This window comes from Sturnira hondurensis, unplaced genomic scaffold, assembly GCF_014824575.4.
Source record: "Sturnira hondurensis isolate 20B ecotype Veracruz unplaced genomic scaffold, ASM1482457v3 Scaffold0018097, whole genome shotgun sequence".
In the NCBI taxonomy this organism is placed as follows: domain Eukaryota; kingdom Metazoa; phylum Chordata; class Mammalia; order Chiroptera; family Phyllostomidae; genus Sturnira; species Sturnira hondurensis.
Window position 1 is genome coordinate 2,305,956 of NW_028090728.1, and position 21,436 is coordinate 2,327,391.

General features: G+C 46.7%; 1 protein-coding gene across 12 annotated transcripts in view; it reads left to right on the forward strand.

The window, feature by feature from the left end:
• The window catches only part of TOM1L2 (target of myb1 like 2 membrane trafficking protein), a 119,830-nt gene that overhangs the window by 55,590 nt on the left and 42,804 nt on the right, over positions 1–21,436 (forward strand). For all 12 annotated transcript variants that reach the window (XM_037068747.1, XM_037068749.1, XM_037068750.1 and 9 more), the window contains exons 2-3: positions 3,781–3,865; positions 12,975–13,053. In XM_037068747.1, the coding sequence (XP_036924642.1) occupies positions 3,781–3,865; positions 12,975–13,053 (164 nt within the window). The remainder of the gene's footprint in view (positions 1–3,780; positions 3,866–12,974; positions 13,054–21,436) is intronic.

A 21,436-nucleotide genomic window follows, 5' to 3' on the forward strand; every position in this document is an offset into this window, starting at 1 on the left:
TCCCCTGGCAGCACTTGCAGGTTTGTGAGGGGGCCTCTTTCCCAGAGGCATGCCACAGGCAGGGAAGGTGAGGAGACCCCTGGGGCCTGCCTGGCTCTGAGCAGGCTCCAAGGAGTCCTTGTCCTCTCTCTCTCTCTCTCTCTGTCTCTCTTTCTCTCTTTCTTTCTGTCCCTGCACACACACTTCCCTCCTCTTGTGGGCAGGCAGCAAACACTGTCTCTGTCTCTGCCAGACTGGCACTGTCTGTGGACTTTGCTTACAGGTCCTGCTGATCTTGGAGCATCCTCTGCACCCTGCCCCATCTGTTGCTCTGTGGCATTTGTCCAGGGAAAGTTCTCACTCTTCACGGGTAGGTTTGCTTCTTCAGGGGGTAAAGAGTACTTGGGTGCCAAGGGCAGTAAATAAAGAGGGTGAAAAGTTGGTGATACAGCTTTCTTGGTCAAAATTAAAACAGTGAGGCCTTTTAATCCAGAATGAAGGCTGTTGCATGAATATTTTGAGCAATAGCAGTATTTTTGGAGTGTGTTGTCACTGTAAGTACAGCCTTTGTTTGGATGTGTGGGTCCTAATATGTTATGTAAAAAACAAGTATCACTTCTCCAGAGCTGCATCTAGTGAAACATGGATGCTCCCAGCTTGGACAGAGCTCATCTCTTTTATTCTTTGAGTATCAGTGTGGGTTGTGTAAAGCTTTTGTTAAAATGGTGGTGATGGTATTCCTCTCATGAGTCATACAATTAGGGTGGGGCAGGTTTAGACTTCATCTAAGATACCAACTTTGTATCTGAACCCTGCCTTTGCTGGCATGTGGCTTAGCATCAGGCAAGCGCCTGGGCTTCAGGGATAGACAGGCCTGGGCTGAAGTAACGGTACCACAGCTCACCCTGAGGGTCAGCACTTCTGTTCATTTACTGGGATTCAGTGTTCGGTTCGGTTCTGCAATACTGGCCAAGGACCCACCCTTCTTGAACCTTGTTTCCTTCTTTACAGTGTTTGGTTTTTTTTTCTGTTTGGTTAATTTCACTTAGCACAATGTCCTCAGAGTTCATCCATGTAGCATATGTCAGAATTTTCTTATTAAGGCTGAACAATATTCCATGGTGTGTACACACCACGTTTTGTCACTTTGTTCACTAGTGGCCACCAGGGTAACTTCCCCCCTCAGGCTGTTGTGAGGGATGCTGCCGTGCGTCTGGGTGTACAGATCTCTCTTTGAGACCCTTTCTTCAGTTCTTTCGGGTGCAAACCCAGAAGTGAAGCTGCTGGATCAAATGGTAATTCTTTTTGTAATTTGTTGAGGATCTGCCAGACTACTTTCCACAGCAGCTGCTTCATTTTATGTTCCCACCGACAGTGCGCCAAGGTTCTGATTTCTCCACATCCTTGCCAGCACTTGTTATATTCTGGGTTTTTTATAGCAGCTGTCCTAATGGGTATGAGGTGGTATCTCATTGTGGGTTTGATTTACATATTCCTAATCCTGGACATTATTGAGCATTTTTTAATGTACTTGTTGACTATTTAAATTTGAAGAAATGTCTGTTCTGATCCTTTCCCCGTTTTCATTTATTTGTGTTTTAGAGAGAAGGGAAGGGAGGGAGAAAGAGAGGGAGAAAAATATCAATGTGTGTTTACCTCTCATGCATCCCCTACTGGGAGCATGGCCTGCAACCCAGGCATGTGCCCTGACTGGGAATCAAACCTACGACCCTTTGCTTCACAGGCTTGTGCTCAATCCACTGAGCTACACCAGATAGGGCTCCTTTCCCCATTTTTTACTTGAGGTTTTTATTGTTGAGGTGTGAAAGTTCTTTAAACATTATGGATATTAATTACTTATATGGGACTTGCAAATATTTTCTCACATGCCATAAGTTACCTCTTTACTCTCTTGAATGCTCTATTCTGTGTGTCCTTTGATGCACAAAAAGGTTTTATTTTTTTGTCGCCCAATTTATCTAATTTTTTTCCTGTTGCTTGTGTTTTTGGTGTCATATCCATGAAATTATTATTAAATCCCAAGTTACAAAGCATTTTTTAAAATGTTTTCTTCTGAGAGTTTTACCTTATAGGTTTACATCTTTTATCCATGTTGAGTTAATGCTTACCTGTGGTATAGGAAGAAGGCCCATTTTCACCCTTTGGTGTGGGACTTCCAGTTTTCCCAGCGCCTTTTGTTGGAAAGACTGTCCTTTTCCACTGAATGGCCAGGAAGTCATTCTGTGACTAAAATAAAATACTGTACATGAAACACCTAACACCATGCCTAGCAGTATCTTAAAAAAAAATGGTGGCCCCTCTATCTCCCTCTTGTTCAAGACACAGTTTTTAACTACTAAAGTTGATTATTAAAATTATAATAGCAACTACCTAATAGTCCCAACTCTGTCTTAGGCTCTATTCCAAGGGCCTTACACACGCACATATTAATCCTTACCCGAGGATATGTTTATTGATTTGGGGGTGTGGGAAGGGGAGGAGAGACGTCAATGTGAGAGAGAAATATTGATTGGTTGCCTCCCATACAGGCCCTGACCAGAATCCAACTTGCAGCCTTTTGGTGTACAGGACGATGCTCCAACCAACTGAGCAGGCGGCCTGGCCGGGGTGGGCTTTACTTTGAATCATCATAACAGCTATATGGGGTAGTTTACAAATGAGGAAATTGGGCACATAGAAGTTAAGTAGTTTGCCCAAGTCACATAGCTAGTAAGTGGTGGAACTTGTATTCACATCCAGGTAGTTTGGCTCCAGAATCTGTGGGCTAGTAAACTTAACATTCTCCCTGTTTGGATTTTTTTTTCTTTTGGCGGGGTGCAGTGAACATTATTGATGGTGCTTGATATGGTAGGGTTCCCTAAGCCCCTCCCCTTCTTCAGGGATGGAATCTGCGGAGACAGGGGATTCTCATTGTATTGGAGGCAATTTGGGGCAAGAATTCCCCAGCAGCTGAGGGCCTCTCTTCCTCTTTCTGGGGCTGGTGGTCCAGGGGGCTCTTACCCCTGGGAGGCCATGTGGACCATAAGGTCCACCACCCTGTTCTGTAGCCAAATTCATTGTCATACCAGGAAATGAACTTGACAAAGTGATCATTGTGGGCCATGCCAGCCCTGGCATCGAAGGTGCAGGAGTGTGTGGTAAAGATATCCCTGAGCTCCGTGGCACACTCCACACTGGCATCACCCATTTGATGTTGGCACAGTCTTGCTGCTGGAAGATAGAGATAGGCTTTCCATTGATGACGAGCTTCCCATTCTCAGCCTTGACTATGCCTTTGAATTTGTCATGAGTAGACTCATGCTGGAACGTGTAGAGCATGTAGTTGAGGTCAATGAAAGGGTCATGGATGGCGACAGTATCCACTTTTGATAGAGTAAAAAAGACGGCCCTGGTGACCAGACACCCAATACAGCCAAATCGGTTCAATCTGACCTTCACTATCCTGTCTCAGGGGCGCAACTCCTTTTACCTGGCTGCGCAGGAAGACACAGCTGTCTGTTGAATGGGAGGCACAGAGAGCTTTGGGTGATTTTTAATAGCATAGGCCTGTCATGAGCTTTTCAGTCTGGTATTTGGTGGACGAAGGACAGAGTTATGACATTGGCCTCCAGGCCCAGATCTCATGCTGGGTGTTCTCTTGTGAAAGCAGAACCCCCAGAACTGCTCTGTTGGCTCAGCCCATCAGTTTGGGAGAATGTGGTGATTCTGGTCCCCTCCTGTTTCCTGCCAGGGCCCCTTGTTCAAGAGAAATGTCAACCAGTTTTTTCTCTGACTTTACAGAAAAGGCCACAGATGGCTCCCTGCAGAGCGAGGACTGGACGCTGAACATGGAGATCTGCGACATCATCAATGAGACAGATGAAGGGTACGTGTGACCTTGCCAACCCCGTAGGAAGCTGTAAGCTCCTGGTGAAACTCAAAGCCTGTCTGGGTTTAAGGGTGTTGGGTATTGTACTTCTTGTTTTGTTTTTAGCTTGTTTTGGCATTTAATACCTGATGGCATTTAATACCTGATGACGTTTAATACCTGACACTCTTAATTCTCTTTCCTCTTCCTACCCACTCCTCCACCTCCCCAGTGGCATTGCATAGTTAGAGCACTGACACCCTCTTTTAATAACCTGCTTTTAATTGCAAGTGAAAATGAAGTTGCTTGGTTACTTGGTTCCCAGAGGTCGTTGGTCTCTTTGGCCAGAGCAGCCCCTCTGCCCTCCTCTCCTTCCTGACCTCTGTCCTTCCTTCGCAGACATGAGACTATGTCCTCTTGCTTTGCTGGACTGGGGCCTAGCAATCAGAGAGAGAGGCTGCTATGTCCACAAAGGGAGGCAGGCTGTGAGCAAGTACGCCTGTGGTCAGAGCAGCCAGGGGCTCTGTAGTGGGTGGGCTTTCACTTGACTTCCGGCCAAGACGGAGGCGTAGGGCACATTGGGCCCCTTTCTGTCATTGGACACATTAGGGCCCCTGTCTACATTGCAGCTGCATTCTCGTCCCAATTCTTCCCAAGTAGCCTGTGTTTGCCCTCTGTCCACACCATAAAAATGGAACCTACCGTCACCATGTTATCTTAAACCATTTCTGGAGTGGTAGGAGAGGAGCCGGACTCAGGTATCCCTGAGCTTGCACTATGACACTGTCACAGCCTGGTCAGATATAAAATGGGGACTAGCCTCCTAAGGTTGCTCCTGCTTTCATTCAGCACATGTGCTGTGAGTGGTGACCTTGTGCTGGGCACTGGTATCCGTCCTGAGGTCGCAGCAGGGCACAGGGCAGGAGAGGGCTGAGAATTAACAATTTTAAATGGGATAATCAAGGAAAGCCTCACAGAAGGTGCACCGAACAAAGATGTGTAGGAAATGAGGGGGTGAGGAGTGAGGATTATACCAGAGAAGAACTTTGGGGGAATTATACCAGAGGGAATAGCAAGCACAGAAGTCCTGGGACTGAGGGTGTCTGGTGTGTTTCAAAATAGCAAAGAGGCCCTGGCTGGTGTGGCTCAGTGGATTGGGTGCTGACCTGCAAACTGGAGGGTTGCCGGTTCGATTCCCGAGTGGGGCGCATGCCTGGGTTGTGGGCTGGGGCCCTGGTGGGGCGTGTGCAGGAGGCGGCCCCACTTTGATGTTTCTCTCCCTCCCTATCTCCCTCCTTTCCCCTCTCTCTAAAAATAAATAAATAGAATCTTTTTTAAAAAAATAGCAAGGAGGTCAGTGGGGCTGGAATGGAGTGGGCGAGGAGGAGGGTACCAGGAGGGGAAGTCAGAGAGGTCTGGGCCCAGACAACAAAGGCACCAGGACCTTGGGCTTGACCTCAGTGGGTGGGGGTGGGGTGGGGGGAAGGGATCCCTTGGATGATCTGAGCAGAGCTAAGGCATGGTCTAACTTTCATTTCAAAGAGATCACTCTGGCTACTATGTGCAGAGTGGCCTGGCTGGGAATGGACCAAGGGCAGAAACGGAGAATCCGTTAGGAGGTTCTTACCGTCATCCTGTTGTATGAGGTGGCAGCTTTGACTTGGATGATGGCAGAGGAGGCAGTGAGAGATGACCAGGTACTGAATATATTTAGAAGGGGGAACCAATGAATGTGCTGACGTGGAAGTGAGGGAGGAGTCAAGGATACAGGGATGGAGCGGACTGCGGGTGCAGAGGTCAGCAGTGCAGACTGACTTGCCAGTGAAGCCCCAGTGCCCACCACTGAAGATTCTGAAGGGGGCTGGCACAGAGGAGGCTGGAACTGGGGGTAGTGGCCCATGCTGGAGATGGGCATTTGGGAGTGCTTAGTGAAAGATGGCTCATTTCTGCAGTCTAAGGGCATGCACTCACCTCGGTGCCTGGCACACAGATTGGAATCACACAGTCGTTAGGGATCTCCACCATTCTAAGGCCATTGTCTCTGGGCTCCTTTCCTCTTCACATCCACCTTAGATGCCACTCATTTACTTCTTTATCTAGTTGCTATGCCACATGGGGAGGCCCAGATACCAAGGTGAGTGTGTGGCTGTTCTCGAGGTGTTCCCCATGCAGAGCTAGCTGGGCTGCGTAGAAGAGCACGTGGCAGACTCAAAGAAGCAGCAGAACTTCTCCTGGAAGCCGGCCTGGGCCTGTGCCCCCAGGACAGCAGGGAAAGAAGCATGCTCTGTAGCTATGGGGAGCATGGAAGGGGCAGCAGGGTGGGGTATGGGTGGTCATGGGGTGCAGCAAGGAAGTGGGGAGGGGGTTGTCTGGAACAGAGGGGGTTCAGGTCAGGTTGTGAAGAGCCTTCTTCCTGTGTCGCCCCCCAGAGATGGGCTGCACCCTTGGGCAACCCACCGACCTTTGCCTCTTTCTCTCTGTCTGCCCTCTGTGCTGCAGGCAGGGGACTCAGAGATGCAGGACTCACAAAGCCACTCCCTTGCCAACAAGTATTCTCTTGGGGTAAAAATCCTCCACACACCCTGTGGGATAACTGGGCCCCTCTGCCACTCCATTTGGGGTCCTCTCCCCTCACCCTCCCCTCTCAGCCCCACAGATCCCTTGAGATTTCCCAAGCCCTGTACCCTGTTTACAGTTCTCCACAAACAGGAGGGACATAGACACAAATGTGCTGGCATGGGACCCACTCACTCTAAAAGGACTGAGGCCTCTTTCCAAGATCTGCAGCGGGGTCTGCTGCTCTCACAGTCCTCAGAGCACCTTCCTGCTGAAGTGACCCACTCTTCTGTTCGTGCACTTTTCAGAGGGCGCCCTTGTGCCTCCCGGGACTTCCTGCCCTCACCTCTACTGTGAGGTGACCACAAGCTTCTCCCCACATGTCCCCTGCCCACTTCGTCCTGCTTCGGGGCTGCAGGCCTAGTGTTCCCTCTGCCCCTCCGCAGCACTCTGTCCCTGACTAGTCTTTCATTTACTGCACCTCCTTTCCCTGATGCCACCCCTCCTGACTTGGACAAGCCCCCCTGTTGTATGGTTTCATAACACCCTGTTTGACACTCACTCTCATCACAGTTTAAACTTACGTATTTGCGTGACATTTGTTAGACTCTCTGTCTCATCTCCAGCTCCCTCTGGAGTGTGCTCTCCCTTCAGGCAAGAATTCTGTTTTGCCACTGTTTTACCCCCAGCATCCAACATAGTGTGCACATAACTGGCTCTTGACAAACATTTGTTAACTAAGTGAATAAATAAATTAAGTCCCTATGAGGAATGGAGGTATGTGAATATAATCATAACACGCTGTGACAAGTCCTCTGAGAAAGAAGTTTAGAGAGCCAACTGGAGGGACTGTCACAAAGGCAGTGAGCCAGCCTGGAGCCGTCACAAGGAAAGGATTCTTGGAGAAGGGGACGCCCAAGTAGAATCTAGGGTCAGCCAAGTGAAGAGGTGGATGGGGGTGGTATACATAGGAAGGGGAGTGTAGTGAGCTTAGGGGCATGGAGCCTGGAGGCACCAGCCTGGGCTGTGGTCCTAGGGCCTCCACTCACTTGTCATGTGGCCCTGAGTGAGTTACCTAATCTCTCTGTGTCTTGGTTTCCTCATTAACAAATAGGGGACAGGTGTGGTGCCAAGCTCTGGGTCGAACCAGCTCATGCAGCACCCTACTCCCTCCTGACAGCCCCGTGCAGTGGGGACAGTCCACATTAATGTTAGGGGTCAGGTCCAGAGTAGGCTGGTCACTTGCCAAAAGTCTCACCCCACAGCTCTGAAGTTCAGGTGCAAGCCAACAACACTATGCCTGCACTGATTTTATTTATTCAGAGCTCTGCCTCTGGGAGGCTGGGGTCCTGACGGGGCCCCCCACAGCTCCTCCCTGCACTTTCCCTGACTTCCAGGGCTGGGGCTGTGAGTGGCAGCCCCATGTGTCCTGGATCTTTTGTCATTAATCAGGAGTGCCTGGCCAAGTTGTCTACCCAGGAAGGTTTTCGACCCTGTTTACCGGGCCTCTCACCCTGTTCTACCTAATTAGGGCATAGGCACATGGATTTGGTAAGCACTCTTTGTTTCTGGTGTGCGGCTCTGATGAGGACCCGTTGACCTGGGTCATGCTCGTAATGTGGCTGGGTCTTCCCAACTCACTGAAGCTCTGTCTGTTTCCCAGCCTCTAGGCAGTAGGGGGCAAAGAAGAGTGACATCTGGAAAAATGCAGTAGAGCTAGAGAATAGCTGAGTGGGGGTGGGGCAGGAGGGAGAGGAGGTGTTCAGGGTGAGCGGGTGGGGGCAGCTATGTCCTCCATCAGGGAATAAGGAGAAAACATTTCTGGAATGGCATTTCTGGAGCTGAAGGACAAGATGGGTTCAGTATGGCTGGAAAGAAGTTCTCTTATGAGGCTGTGGTCGGAGGTCACTTTGGGAAGGCTGAAGACAGTCCTGAGGCCAGATCCAAGGCCCTGGGTGCAGAGCCCTGAGGGGCGCAACCTTTCCCTCCAAAGCTCTTGTGGGTGTTGGGGCGTCTCACACACATCATTGCCTCATGGTTCTTCCTGCTCCATCTTGGCTCTTGATTCTTCCTTCTGTCTTTTCTCCCTGTTTCTAACTCCTTGCTGTCTAATCTGCTGCTGATGCTTGAAACTTTGCAGTTCCTCTGACATGCCTTTGATCCTCCTCCCTGGAGCTTCTTTCCCAGGGAGAGAGGTAAATACTCGTTTTTTGTGCTCACTCATCTTTCCCAGGCAGTACTTCCTGAGGATGAATTTTCATTTTAACTCCAAGCCGAGAGCCTGCTGACTCTAATTTCCCTCCGCCACATTGCCTCCACACCAGGAGAGCTCTGGCGGTGCTATACTCTGTGAGTTCGGTGTGATTGCAGCCCTGGAGTTTGTACCCATTTTTCTGCTCCATGGACACTCAAGAGGAGAGGAGTGAGACTAGACTGAGAGGGATGGCAGCCATGGATCAGGGCTAGCTATGGCTTGGTGCAGAGCCCTTGAGAGATGAAATCAATCAGTGCTCCTGGCCAGTAGCTGCTGACCTTCACCAACTCAAGTTCACAACCAGTCCTCCAAGCCAAGAGCTTGCCAAGTCCCATATTTGCAGAAATCAGCATTCCTATTTGGAAACTGCAGCCATACTGCAAACACACTTGGCAGGGGCCCCTTCCCCAGGAAGCTTTGTCCCATTAGCCCTTGGACTCAAAAGCCAAGAATTCCTGCAGGCAGTCATTTTTCAAGTTGGGAATGGGAAATAGGTTCCCATTTTCTTAAGCTCAATGTTTAAGTCTTTTTGCTCTCTTTCTTATTTTTTTAATTGTTCTTTGTCTTTTATTATTATTTTTTTAATATATGTTCTTGATTATGCCATTACAGTTGTCCCATTTCTCCCCCTTCATTCCTCTCCACCCTGCACACTCCCCCACCATTCCCCCCCTTTAGTTTATGTCCACGTGTCACAAGTCCTTTAGATTCTATATTTCCCATACTGTTCTTGCCCTCCCCCCTGTCTATTTTCTACCTACCATCTATGCTACTTACTCTCTGTACCTTCGCCCCCCTTCTCCTCCTTCCACTCTCCTGTTGCTAACCCTCCATGTGATCTCCATTTCTGTGGTTCTGCTCCTGATCTAGCTGTCCTCTTAGTTTGCTTTTGTTTTAGGTGTGGTTGTTAATAACTGTGAGTTTGCTTTTCTTTCACTGTTCATATGTTTTATCTTCTTCTTCTTAGATAAGTCCCTCTAACATTTCATATAATAAGGGCATGGTGATGAATTCCTTGAATTTGACCTTATCTGAGAAGCACTTTATCTTCCCTTCCATTCTAAATGAAAGCTTTGCTGGATAGAGCAATCTTGGATGTAGGTCTTTGGATTTCATGACTTGGAATACTTCTTTCCAGCCCCTTCTTGCCTGGGAGGTCTCTTTTGAGAAATCAGCTGACAGTCTGATGGGTACTCCTTTGTAGGTGACGTGTCCCCTTATCTCTTGCTGCTTCTAGGATTCTCTCCTTCATTTTAATCTTGGCTAATGTAATTATGATGTGCCTTGGTGTGTTCCTTCTTGGGTCCAGCTTCTTTGGGACTCTCTGAGCTTCCTGGATTTCCTGGAAGTCTATTTCTTTTGCCAGACTGGGGGATTTCTCCTTTATTATTTGTTCAAATAACTTTTCCACTTGTTGCCCTTCCTCTTCTCTTTCTGGTACCCCTATAATTCAGATGTTGGAATGTTTCAAGATGTCCTGGAAGTTCTTAAGCCTCTCCTCCTTTTTTTAAATTCTTGTTTCTTCATTCTTTTCTGTTTGGTTGTTCCTTTCTTCCTTCTGATCCACTCCATTGATTTGAGTCCCAGTTTCCTTTCCATCACTATTGGAAAGAAAATTTTCCTTTCCTGTGCATTTCCCTTCATTTCAATTAGTTTAGCCTTCATATGTTCCTCTAATCTGTGACTAAAATCAACCAGGTCTGTGAGCATCCTGATCACTAGTGTTTTGAACTGTGCATCTGATAGGTTGGCTATCTCTTGGTCGCTTAGAATTATTGGCTCTGGGGCTTTGAGCTGTTCTTGAGCCATAATGTTTTGGTCAGGTCATGCCTATTACATATGAGAGGCGGAGCCTTAGGTGTTCACCAGGGTGGGGCGACCCAGTTGCTGGGTTTTGATGCTGTGCGTGGGGGCGGGGTCAGAGAGGGGCAATGGCGTTTGTTCCACTCTCTCAGATTTTGGTCCCTTCTGCTGCTTCCCGAAAGCAAACCTGGCCCCCCTGGTGCTTGCTCCTGGGTGTGTGGGCCTGTGCACCCTCCAGGACCCTGTGGGTCTCTCCGACAAACTCTCTGTGATCCTGGGAGCTTCTCCAGGCACCTCGACCCCCAAAGTTTTTCCAATTGGTGCTTTTAGGCTTTAATTGCCAGCGCTGGGGGCCTGGCCTGCTCGGTCTGTCTCACTGCTAGCTCCTTTGCCTGGTTTATCTGCACATGAATGTGACCACGGTCAACCAGCCGCCTCGTGCCCCCACTGGGTCTGCTCGTTGCCCCTACGCCTGGGATCTGCCAACCACTACATGCGCTCCTGGGTTCGGTCAGGCTGCTTTTTCCTGCTCGACCCTGACTCTGCCCCTCTTACTGGTCTGGCTGAATGGTTCGTTGTTTTTGGACTTCCATATAGTTCAGTATTCTGTGTTTTGATTGTTTTTTGTTACTAAAACTTTGTTGTCTTTAAACTTGGTTGTGCAAGGAGGCACAGTGTTTCCACCTACGCCTCCGTCTTGGCCGGAAGTCAAGTCCTCACTCTCTTATTAATAACTAGTTAACTACCTACAGTAACAGAAGCCTTGCTTTGCTACAGTGTGTTTCTGTCTAAATTGGGCTGATTAGCAGCACTTCTACCCCACCCCCACTCCAACTTCCTCATACACATTTGAAAGGCCTTTTCTGTTTGGGAACTAGATGATAAATATTTTAGACCTGTAGGACTAGGAGGTTACTGACTTTACCAACCTTCATCTTTGGAAAGACCCAGATGTATCGACATGTCAGGCTGCAGAAGTCTGGAGCCCACTCGTGATAGCAAAAGGCAGTCCCTGCAGCCGGGCTGGGACTCCCCAGAGCTCAAGTGACAGGGCATTCATGGGCAGGGCTTCATGCCAAAGGGAGCTCTTAGTCCTATACCTTTGTTTTATCTTGACTGAGTAAATTAAATAGCATTAAACATAAGAACTGTACCTAATAGGTGCTCTTAGATGGCTGGCTGTGGACTCGAACTCCCAGCTCTAACAGTGATTTAAGGAAGGTTGTGTTCCAAGTTCCAAATAATCAGCTTATAAGTGAACTTTTAAATATGGCCCACTTGTAAACTGGGGAGGTTGTGAGGTTGTCTTTGGGAATCCACATAAGATCCATCACCTAAAAGCACGCAATTCCTGGGGTTTTTAGGAGACTGAAGTTTTCTTGGGAAAAAAGGCGTCCCAAAGAACTGAGAAGGGCCTGAACATCCCCGCCTAAGCAGGTGCCTGGCCATTGTCTCTGCGGTTTCTTCAGTGTACCCATGCACCAGTATGTCGTTTATGGTTTTGGATAAATAATACTTGCGTATGATACAAATTTCAAAAGGGCTACAAATATACAATCCAGTGAAAAACTTGCCTGTCACCTCTGTCACCCAGTGCCCCTCCTAAGGGGCAGCCCAAGTTACGGGCTTCTCGTGGCTCTCTCTGGAGAGTCTCTTCTTGTGCAGGCATGCGTGCTGTCTGTATGCTGTCCTATGTAACTCAAGTAGTAGCGTGCGCCACGCACTGCTCTGCAGATGACTCTTCCCAAAGTTTGCTCCATGTTGGTGCATAAGGAGTATTGATTCTCTTTTTAAAATAGCATATATTTATAATCCTTACCTGAGGACATGCTTATTGATTTTAGAGAGAAAGGCACGGATCGAGAAAGATCAGTCAGTTGCCCCCTGTACACACCCCAAGCAAGGCTAGAACTCACCACTAATATGTGCCCTGACCAGGAATCAAGCTTGCAGCCTTTTGGTGTGCAGGATGACACTCCAACCAACTGAAACATCTGGCCAGGGCAAAGATGTCTGTTTTTTTTTGTTTGTTTGTTTGTTTGTTTTTGCAGCTGCATAGTGTTTCATATGTGGATAAACACGATTTAATTTAACCTGTTTCATTTAGCCTGTTTCATGTTGATGGACATTTAGTGTTGTTTACACTCTTTTGCATTTATAAACCTCCTGCAGCGAGTAACTGTATATATGCTAGTTCACACAAATGGGAATGAATTTGTAGGACAGGGACCTGAAGCATAATTTTCAGGGATTTTTTAAAAAATATTTTATTTATTTATCTTTAGAGGGGAAGGGAAGGACAGAGGAAGGAAACAGAGGAAGGAAACATCAATGTATGGTTGCTTCTCGTGCATCCCCTGCAGGGAACTGGCCCCTGCCGGAAACTGGCCTGCAACCCAAGCATGTGCTCTGAGTGGGAATCGAACCACGATCGTCTGGTTTGCAGGCCTGCGCTCAATCCACTGAGCTACACCAGCCAGGGCTCCAGGGATCTTAATGTGTCCTTTTCTCCAGGCCAAAGGATGCCATTCGAGCCCTGAAGAAGCGGCTTAACGGGAACCGGAACTACAAAGAAGTGATGCTGGCATTAACAGTGAGTGCCGTCCTCTGGTGGGTGGGGCGGCATCTGGGCACATCCCTGCTCCTGCCCTTGCCCCACCCTCAGGGCCTTCCCTCTGTCCACTCAGCACACCCTCTAGCATGTGCCTTTGGGTGGCTTGGTGTATGTGCTGCTAGGGGCCAGTGGAGCCTTCCGTAGCGCCCATGGGTTTTCCTGTCACCTTTGAAATGGGGAGTGAACTTCAGTCTGGTGTATGCCAGTGGAAGATAAGGCACGGGCAACAGTGATTGACCCAGAAGCCCGGAGCAGAGAAGCCTGAGAGGCTTGGGTCTGCCTCTGGCCACCAGCCTGCTGTGAGACATCTAGGCTTGCTGCTTCCCTAGGTATCACTTGTCTCCAGAAAATGCTAGCTTCGACCCCCAAACCTGCATGCTGCTGAGCTTTCCAGATGTTAATGCAGATATTTACAATAACCTTCCAAAACAGGGTCCGTCATCCCCCTCACCGGGATGGAAAAACCGAGGCTCAGGAGATGCCTAGGGGTTTGCCCAGACTTCCTGCTAATGAGGTGCCCTGCTTCAGACTGTGGAATAAGGACCGATCACCACTGGGAGGGTCTTGGAGAAGTTGGCCACGTGACTCCTGACAGGAAGGAACAGAGCAGATTTTTGCCCTTAATTAAAATGTCAGAAAATTCAAGTGGACAACATCAAGTGTTATTCTGTCTTAAAAGCTAACAGTTTTTCAGATGTGGCCAAATGTGGACCACAGTGAATTCTTTTTTATTTAATATATTTTTAATTTTTAAATTACAGTTGTACAATATTATTTTAGTTTCATGTGTATAGCCCTGTGATTAGATATTTATGGAACTTAACAGAGTTAATGATCCCAATAAATCTAGTACCCATCTGATATCATATATAGTTATTATAATATTGCCTATATTTGCTATGCTGTACTTTACATCTCTGTGACTATCCTGTAACAACCCATTTGTGCTTCTTAATCCCTTCACCTTCTTCACCCACCCGTCTTCCCCACACCCCCTCCCATCTGGCAACTGTCAGAATAGTCTCTGTCTCTGAGAGTCTGGGTTTTTTGTGTGCTTATTTGTGTATTTTGTTTGTTAGATTCTACATATAACTGAAATCATCTGGCATTTTGTCTTCGTCTGTCTGACTGACTTCACTCAGCACAGTACCCTCTGTTCATCCACGTTGTTACTGATGGCAAGGTTTCATTCTTTTTTATGACCAAGTCATATTTCGCTGTAAATATGCCCCACTTCTTTATCCATTCATCTGTTAATGGGCACTTAGGTTGCTTCCATATCTTACTGTTGGAAATAATGCTACAGGAAACATGAATGCCTGTATCTTTTTCAGTTTAGTGTTTGGGGTTTCTTCGGGTAGATACCTAGAAGTGGAATTGAATTGTTGGGTACTACTTTGTCTGTTGTTATAGCCTTGCTTTTAAAGTCTGTTTTTCTTGTCTAAGTATTTCTACTGCAGCTTTTTGGTATTTGTTTCCATTTTCATGAAATATCTATTTCTATCCCTTTACTTTCTTTTTGTGTGGGTCTTTCAATCTGAAGTGAGTCTCTCGTAGACAGCTTATATGATGGTCTTGTTTTGTTATCCATTCAGCCACCATATGTATTTTGATTGGGGTATTTAAAGTAATTGTTGATAGATAGGTATTTATTGCCATTTTATTGTTCATATTTTTATCCTTCATTTTTCTTCTTAAAGAAGACTCTAACATTTCTTGTAATGCTGGTTTGGTGGTGATGAAGTCCTTCAGCTTTTTTGTATATGGGAAACTCTTTATGATGTTCTTTGATTCTAAACAGTAGCTTTGCTGCATACAGTAATCTTGGTTGTAGGTCCTTGCTTTTTCATCCCTTAAATATTTTGTGCCATTTCCAAAGATTCTGTTGGGAAATCAACTGACAGTCTTATGAGAGTTCCCTTATAGGTAACTGACTGCTTTTCTCTTGCTGCTTTTGAGACTCTTCATCTTTTTTTTAAAAAGATTTTATTTATTTATCTTTAGAGGGGTAGAGAAGGAGAGGGGTAAGAAATATCAATGTATGGTTGCCTGCCATGGTCCCCTGCTGGGAACTGGCCTGCAACCCAGGCATGTGCCCTGACTGGGAATTGAACCACGATCCTTTGGTTCACAGGCTCGTGCTCAATCCACTGAGCTATGTCAACCAGGGCAAGACTCTTCATCTTTAATGCCATTTTAATTATGATATGTCTTGTTGTGGGTCTCCTTTGGTCTGTCTTGTTTGGAACTCTGTGCTTCCTGGATTTGTGTGTCTATTTCCTTTAGCAAGTAAGGGAAATTTTCTGTTATTATTTTTAATGGTTTTTCAATACACTTGCTATTTTTCCAGAAGCCCCTTAAACTATCCTCATTTAAAAAAATTTTTTTCTTTCTGCTGTTCTGATGGGTGTTTTCTGTTGTTTTATCTTTTAAACTGCTAATTTAAGTCTCTGCTTCTACTCTATTGTTGATTCTCAATAATGTATTCTTCACTTCAGTTGGTGTATTCTTCATCTGACTGGTTCTTTTTATGTTTTCTATCTTTGTTTTTATGTTTCATATCTCTTTGTGGAAGTTCTAAGTTCCTCTGCTCTCTTGCTAAGTTTGCTGAGCATCCATATAACCAGTATTTTTAACTCTGCATCTACGAGATTGCTTGTCTCCATTTTACTTAGCTCTTTTTCTGGAGTTTTGTCCTTTCTTTCATTTGGGATATGTTTCTTTGTTCTCCTCACTTTGGCTGTGTCCCTGTATTTATTTCTGTGTTAGGTAGAGCTGCTACATATCCCAGACTTGGTAGAGTGGTATTGTGGAGAAGGTGTTCTATAGGGCCCAGTGGTGCCCTTACCTGATCTGGGCACTCCAGATGTACGCCCCATGAGGACGGTGTGTACCCGCCTGTTGTACTTGAGCCTTGATTGCTGTTGGCATGTCAATGGGAGCGATTGATTTCCCAGGCTGATTGGCTGTGAGGACTGGCTGCAACCACAGTGAAGGATCTGCTGTCAGGGACTGACCCCATGGCGCAGAACTCACTTTAATGGGGTTCAGGTACCTACCAAGTCCACTCGAGAGTGTTGCTTGCAGAGGTGGTCGGGTGGTGCTTTCACAGGGTCTGTAGCTGTGTGCTAGGTACGCTGTCTTTGGCCTCCTGGCAGGTGCAGGCCAGAGTCAGCTGCCACCTGTGTCCTGTCCAGGGCCACCTGGAATGAGCTATAAAGCTATCTGCAGATGGCTCGGAGGTTCCTGAGAGAGGCCAAGCTGTGAACCAAGGCCAGCTTCTGCTAGTGCTGGTTCTGGGGCCACTTAGTAGGAAGTATAGTGCGCACAGAGGCCAGATGCTGTGTGTTTGAGAGATTTTAGGAAAGTTGGCCCCATGAGCCAAGACAGGCCATTTGTATGGAAAATACACTAGAAAGGTTTGTGTGGGCCCAAAAGTTGGGTAGAACAAGGTCTCAGGGAATCACCAGGGTAGGGCAAATGGTATTACCCAGGTTGATGGAGATTCAGGTACCTTGCCTCTGTGCGGGGAGGGGTCAGCAAAGGAGCAGTGGCCTTTGCCAGCACTTTTGTCTGGAAGAAAGCTGACACCCAGCTTTTGCCCTGATGCCAGACAATTCAGTTCCTCCTTGTATATCCCTGATTCCCAGCACTGTGGTTCAGAAAGAGTGAGTCTGAATGACTCCTTTCTGGCCCTTTAAGAGGAACTGCCTGGGATTCCAGAAGCCCTCCTCACTCATCCACAGTCTCTGCTGGTTTTTACAGCTGGAAGGTATGGGGACTTTGCTGCCTGGGTTGGGGGGCCTGGTGTGAGGCTGGGACCCCTGGCTCCTTAGGAGGACCTTGGAAGATGGGTGTGGGACCTGCCGATTCTGAAACTCTGCTACCTCTACAAGTCTCAATGTGGCTTCTTTATATCCTCAGCTATAGAACTTTTGTTCATCTGGATTTCAGGTGGTTCTACGTGGTGGTGGTTCTGTCGTTTCGTTGTAATTTTGATGTGGTTATGGTTGGTTCCAAGTACTGTGTTTTCATGTGCTGCCATCCTGACTGGAGATAATCTGCAGTTAGTTCTTACCACGGAAACTGTTGACAGGTCAGCACTGAGCTTCTCTGTAGGTTTTAATAGTGTGTTACTTATTCCAAACTGTTATAATATGTTTCCTTTTAAACACAAAGAAACGATTTACATTTTTTGCTCAAGTGAAAACTCGACATTAGGAGCATTCTCTCTGCCAGGGGATTGGGATCTGAATAATAAAGGAGAAAAAGACTGTTGAGAAATAGGAAGTTGAAGCCTTTTTAAAAAATCCCCATCTGAGGACATGCTTATTAGTTTTAGAGAGGAGGGAAGGAAGGAAGAACGAGTGGGAGGAAAACATTAATGTGAGACACATTGATCGCATCCTCCCATAGGCACCCTAATCAGGAATTGAACCCGCAACCTAGACATGTGCCCTGACCAGGGATTGAACCCATGATCTTGCGGTTTATGGGATGACACTGAAACCCACTGAGTCACACAGGCAAGGGTTAAAGCTTTAATTTTTTTTTTTTTCAGAATTTGAGCCATGGCATTCATTAAACCCAGAGTGTGCCCAAAATCAATTGTTGTCAGTAACTGAAATCATGAGGGAACGAATTCTAACATGTCAGGACACTTTCCTGGTGTCTGAGATGCAGCCTTTATGTGCCCAATTTCACGGTGGCCATGTTGGACAGAAACCTTTCTACAGCGGCACCACCTTTGTTTCCTTCCTACAGCAGAGCAGTGGGCATTGGTTCATCTCTCCTGATGGTCAGGTCTCATTTAGTATTATTATTTTTCCCAGCTTTATTGAAATGTTATTGACATATAACACATGTAAGTTTAAAGGTGTGCAGTGTGATAATTTGATGCACATATATTTCAAAATGATTACCACTATGTTAATCCTCTGTTTCCTCACATCATTATATTTGTGTATGTGTGTGTCTATGGAGACACAAATCTATGTGTGTGTCTACAGTATTTAAGATCTACTTTCCTAACAACTTTCAAGTATATACTATAGTATTGTTAATTATAGTCGTCATACTATGCATTAAAACTTACTCATGTTACATCTCTCTTTTTCCCCCAGCCCATGACAGCCAGCATTCTAGTCCCTTGTACAAGTTGCGCTTTTGTAGATTTGTATGAGTACGTAAGAGAGCACTTGCCTTTCTCTGTCTGACTTCATTCACTCAGCCTAATGACCTCCAACTCCATCTGTGTTGCAAAAGACAGGGTTTTATTCCTTTTTCTGGCTGAATCATATTTGATTGTATACAGTACACACCACATTTTCCTTATGCATCCATTCATCAGTGGGCACTTGCGTTGTTTCCATGTCTTCACTGTTGTGCATGATACTGCAGTGAACATGGGGGTGCAGATATCATTTTAAGCTAGTGTTTTCTTTTCTTTGGATAAGTATGCAGAAGTAAAATCTCTTGATTATATGGTAGTTCTATTTTTAGTTGTTTGAGGAATCTTCATACTGTTGTCCACAGTGGCTGCACCGGGTGCATTCCCACCACCAGTGCACAGGGTTCCCTTTCTCCACAGCCTCACCGGCACTTGTTACTTCTCCTATTTTTGATGACAGCTGTTCTGACAGGTATCTCATTGTGGTTTTGATTTGCAGCTCCCTTATAATTAGTGATGTCGAGTATCTTTTCACGGACCTGTTGGGCATTTATGTGTCTTCTTTGGCAAAATGTCTACTTAAGTCCTTTGTGCATTTTAAAATAGAATTATGAGGGGTTTTCTTGGTATTGCATTGTGTAAGTTTCTTATATACATTTTATATTAACCCCTCATCTGATGATAGTTTGTAAATATGTTCTCCCATTCTGTGGGTTGCCTTGTATTTTCCCAATTGTTTCTTCTGTCGTGAAGACACTTTTTAGTTAGATGTAGTCCCACTTGTCTATTTTTTATTTTGTTGCCTTTGCTTTTGGTGTCAGATCCAAAAAAATCTTTGCCAAGATCAACGTCAAGGAACTTTCTCCCTGTTTTCTTTTAGTAGTTTTACAGTTTCTTCAGTAGTGTTACGTTTAAGTCTTTAGTCCATTTCGAGTTCGTTTTTGTAAGTGGTGTAAGACAGGGGTTCAGTTTTATCCCTTCGCATGTGGACATCGGTTTTTTCCACCACCGTTATCAGAGAGATTGTCCTTTCCCCCACTGAGTCTTCTTGACTCCCTTGTCAAATGTAGTTGACTGTGTATGTGTGGATTTACTTCTGGGCTCTTTTTTTTTTAAATTAATTTATTTATTTATCTTTAGAGGGGAAGGAGAGGGGGAGAAAGACATCAATGTATGGTTGCCTTTCGCCCGTCCCCTGCTGGGAGTTGGCCTGCAGGGAACTGGCCTGCAACCCAGGCATGTGCCCTGACTGGGAATTGAACCTTGATCCTCTGGTTCAAAGGCCTGTGCTCAATCCACTGAGCTACGCCAGCCAGGTACTTCTGGGCTCTTGATTCTGTTCCATTGGTCTGTATTTCTTTTTATGCCAGTACAACACTGTTTTGCCTACTATAACTTTGCAATATAGTTTGAAATCAGGCATTGTGATACAGGATTGCTTTGGCTACTTTTGGGCCTTTTGTAGTTCTATATGAATTTTAGGACTGCTTTTCCTGTTTCTGTGAAATCTATAGATGGCTTTGGGTAGTACTGACATCTTAATAATATTCTTCCAATCCATGAACACAGGATATCTTTCTATTTATGTGTGTCTTCAGTTTCTCTCATCATGGTTTATAATTTTCAGGGTACAGATCTTTTACCTTCCTGATTAAATTTATTCCTGAGTATTTTTAATTTTTAATATTTTAATTTTTTAGCAATCAGGTCTTTGAAAATCCAGTGATGCCTTTGGAGACTCATGAATATTCAGATCCCTTGCCTGCACATTTCAGAGGCCCTGGTCTGATGTGTGTGCATGGTCCATGTCTGCTTTTATGGCTTCTTTGTCTTTGTCTTCACTTACCCTATTAGTCCCTCTCAGTTCTCTGCTTGGACCTAGTGTATGGACGGAAGACTCCTGTTTCTCATTGTTTAGATGCATCTTCTGCTAACTCTGTGGGCTTTGGCTGCATTTGGAAAATTGCTACTGTGTATTTCATGCCCTACAACCCACAGGGACAGATTTTTCCGAGGACCTTTTTGGTAGAGCCACTTGAAATGGTCACTGGGCCTCCTTGGGCTGGGTGGTCCTTGGCAGCCAGGGCAGACCTCCTGCATCTCCTGCTCTGTTCGGCTTTGGGGCTGCTCTGTAGCTCAGGCCACCTCTGTCCAGGACATTTCCAAGCCTGTGTGTCTGAGCTCCACAGTGTCTGGCTGTAAAGGCTGCTATGCAGGGGAACGCAAGGCCCTGCTCCCTCGGGGTGGAGTGCGTCCTGGTCCAGGGCTGCCCTGCATGCGGGGGCAGAGCTCGGCCACCCTGCTGCCTCAGCCACCCTGCCACCGCAGCCACCCTGCTCCTTTTCTCCGTGCTCTCTCCCACCACACCTGTTCTTCCCCAGCCTCCTTTTCATCCTTTTTCTGGCTCCTCGTGAAAGAAGCCATTCTTCCTGCCACCAGCCTTGGCCTCAGCAGCCCACTGCCTGTGTAGGTAAAGTTAGGAGGAGGTTTTAGAGGATCCTCAAAAGAAGGGTGGTGGTGACTTCCTGAGGGCAGGAAGACTACCCGTGTTCATCTTGGCAGTTCCACAGGTCACTATGAGAGACCTGCTGACCTGCGGTTCAGCATTTACCACAGGGCACAGGTAAATGCTGTTACCTCTAGTCACCTGGAGTCCAGTGTGAGCAGAGGCAGACCTCAGTGGCCGAGGACGCTGAGCTGCAGAGACATCCTTGGCAGGCCAAGTGGAAGCTGGCATCTCATCTCCCGGGGGTGGGCAGTGGTGGAGGAGGAACAGCTCTGACCAGTGGGGAGCTGCCAGGCTCAGGGGGGCCTCCAGCCCTGGTCTCCTCAGGGAACTTTCCAGCATCTCCAGATCTCAGCTTCCTCATTGCTACAGGGGGATGACACCCACCTCATAGCTAATGAGGAATTCAGCATGTCCTGCCTGTCACCTCTTGGGTGAGGAGATAAGGGCTCCAGAGAAGGCTGGTGGCAGTCCCACCCTGCGTCTAGCACTGACCAGCAACTTTGACCCAGACCAGTTTCTTCACTTTTCTAAGCCTCCTAACTCTAAGAAGATGGGGTAATAGCACCCACTTAAAATAGGTTGTGAGAAGCAAATGAAATTAAGTAGAATGGGAAGGAATCCTTTGCATTGCCTGGCATGCAGTCTGCAGTTAATGGTAAGGTCATGCCTGTCTTTGTGGTGAT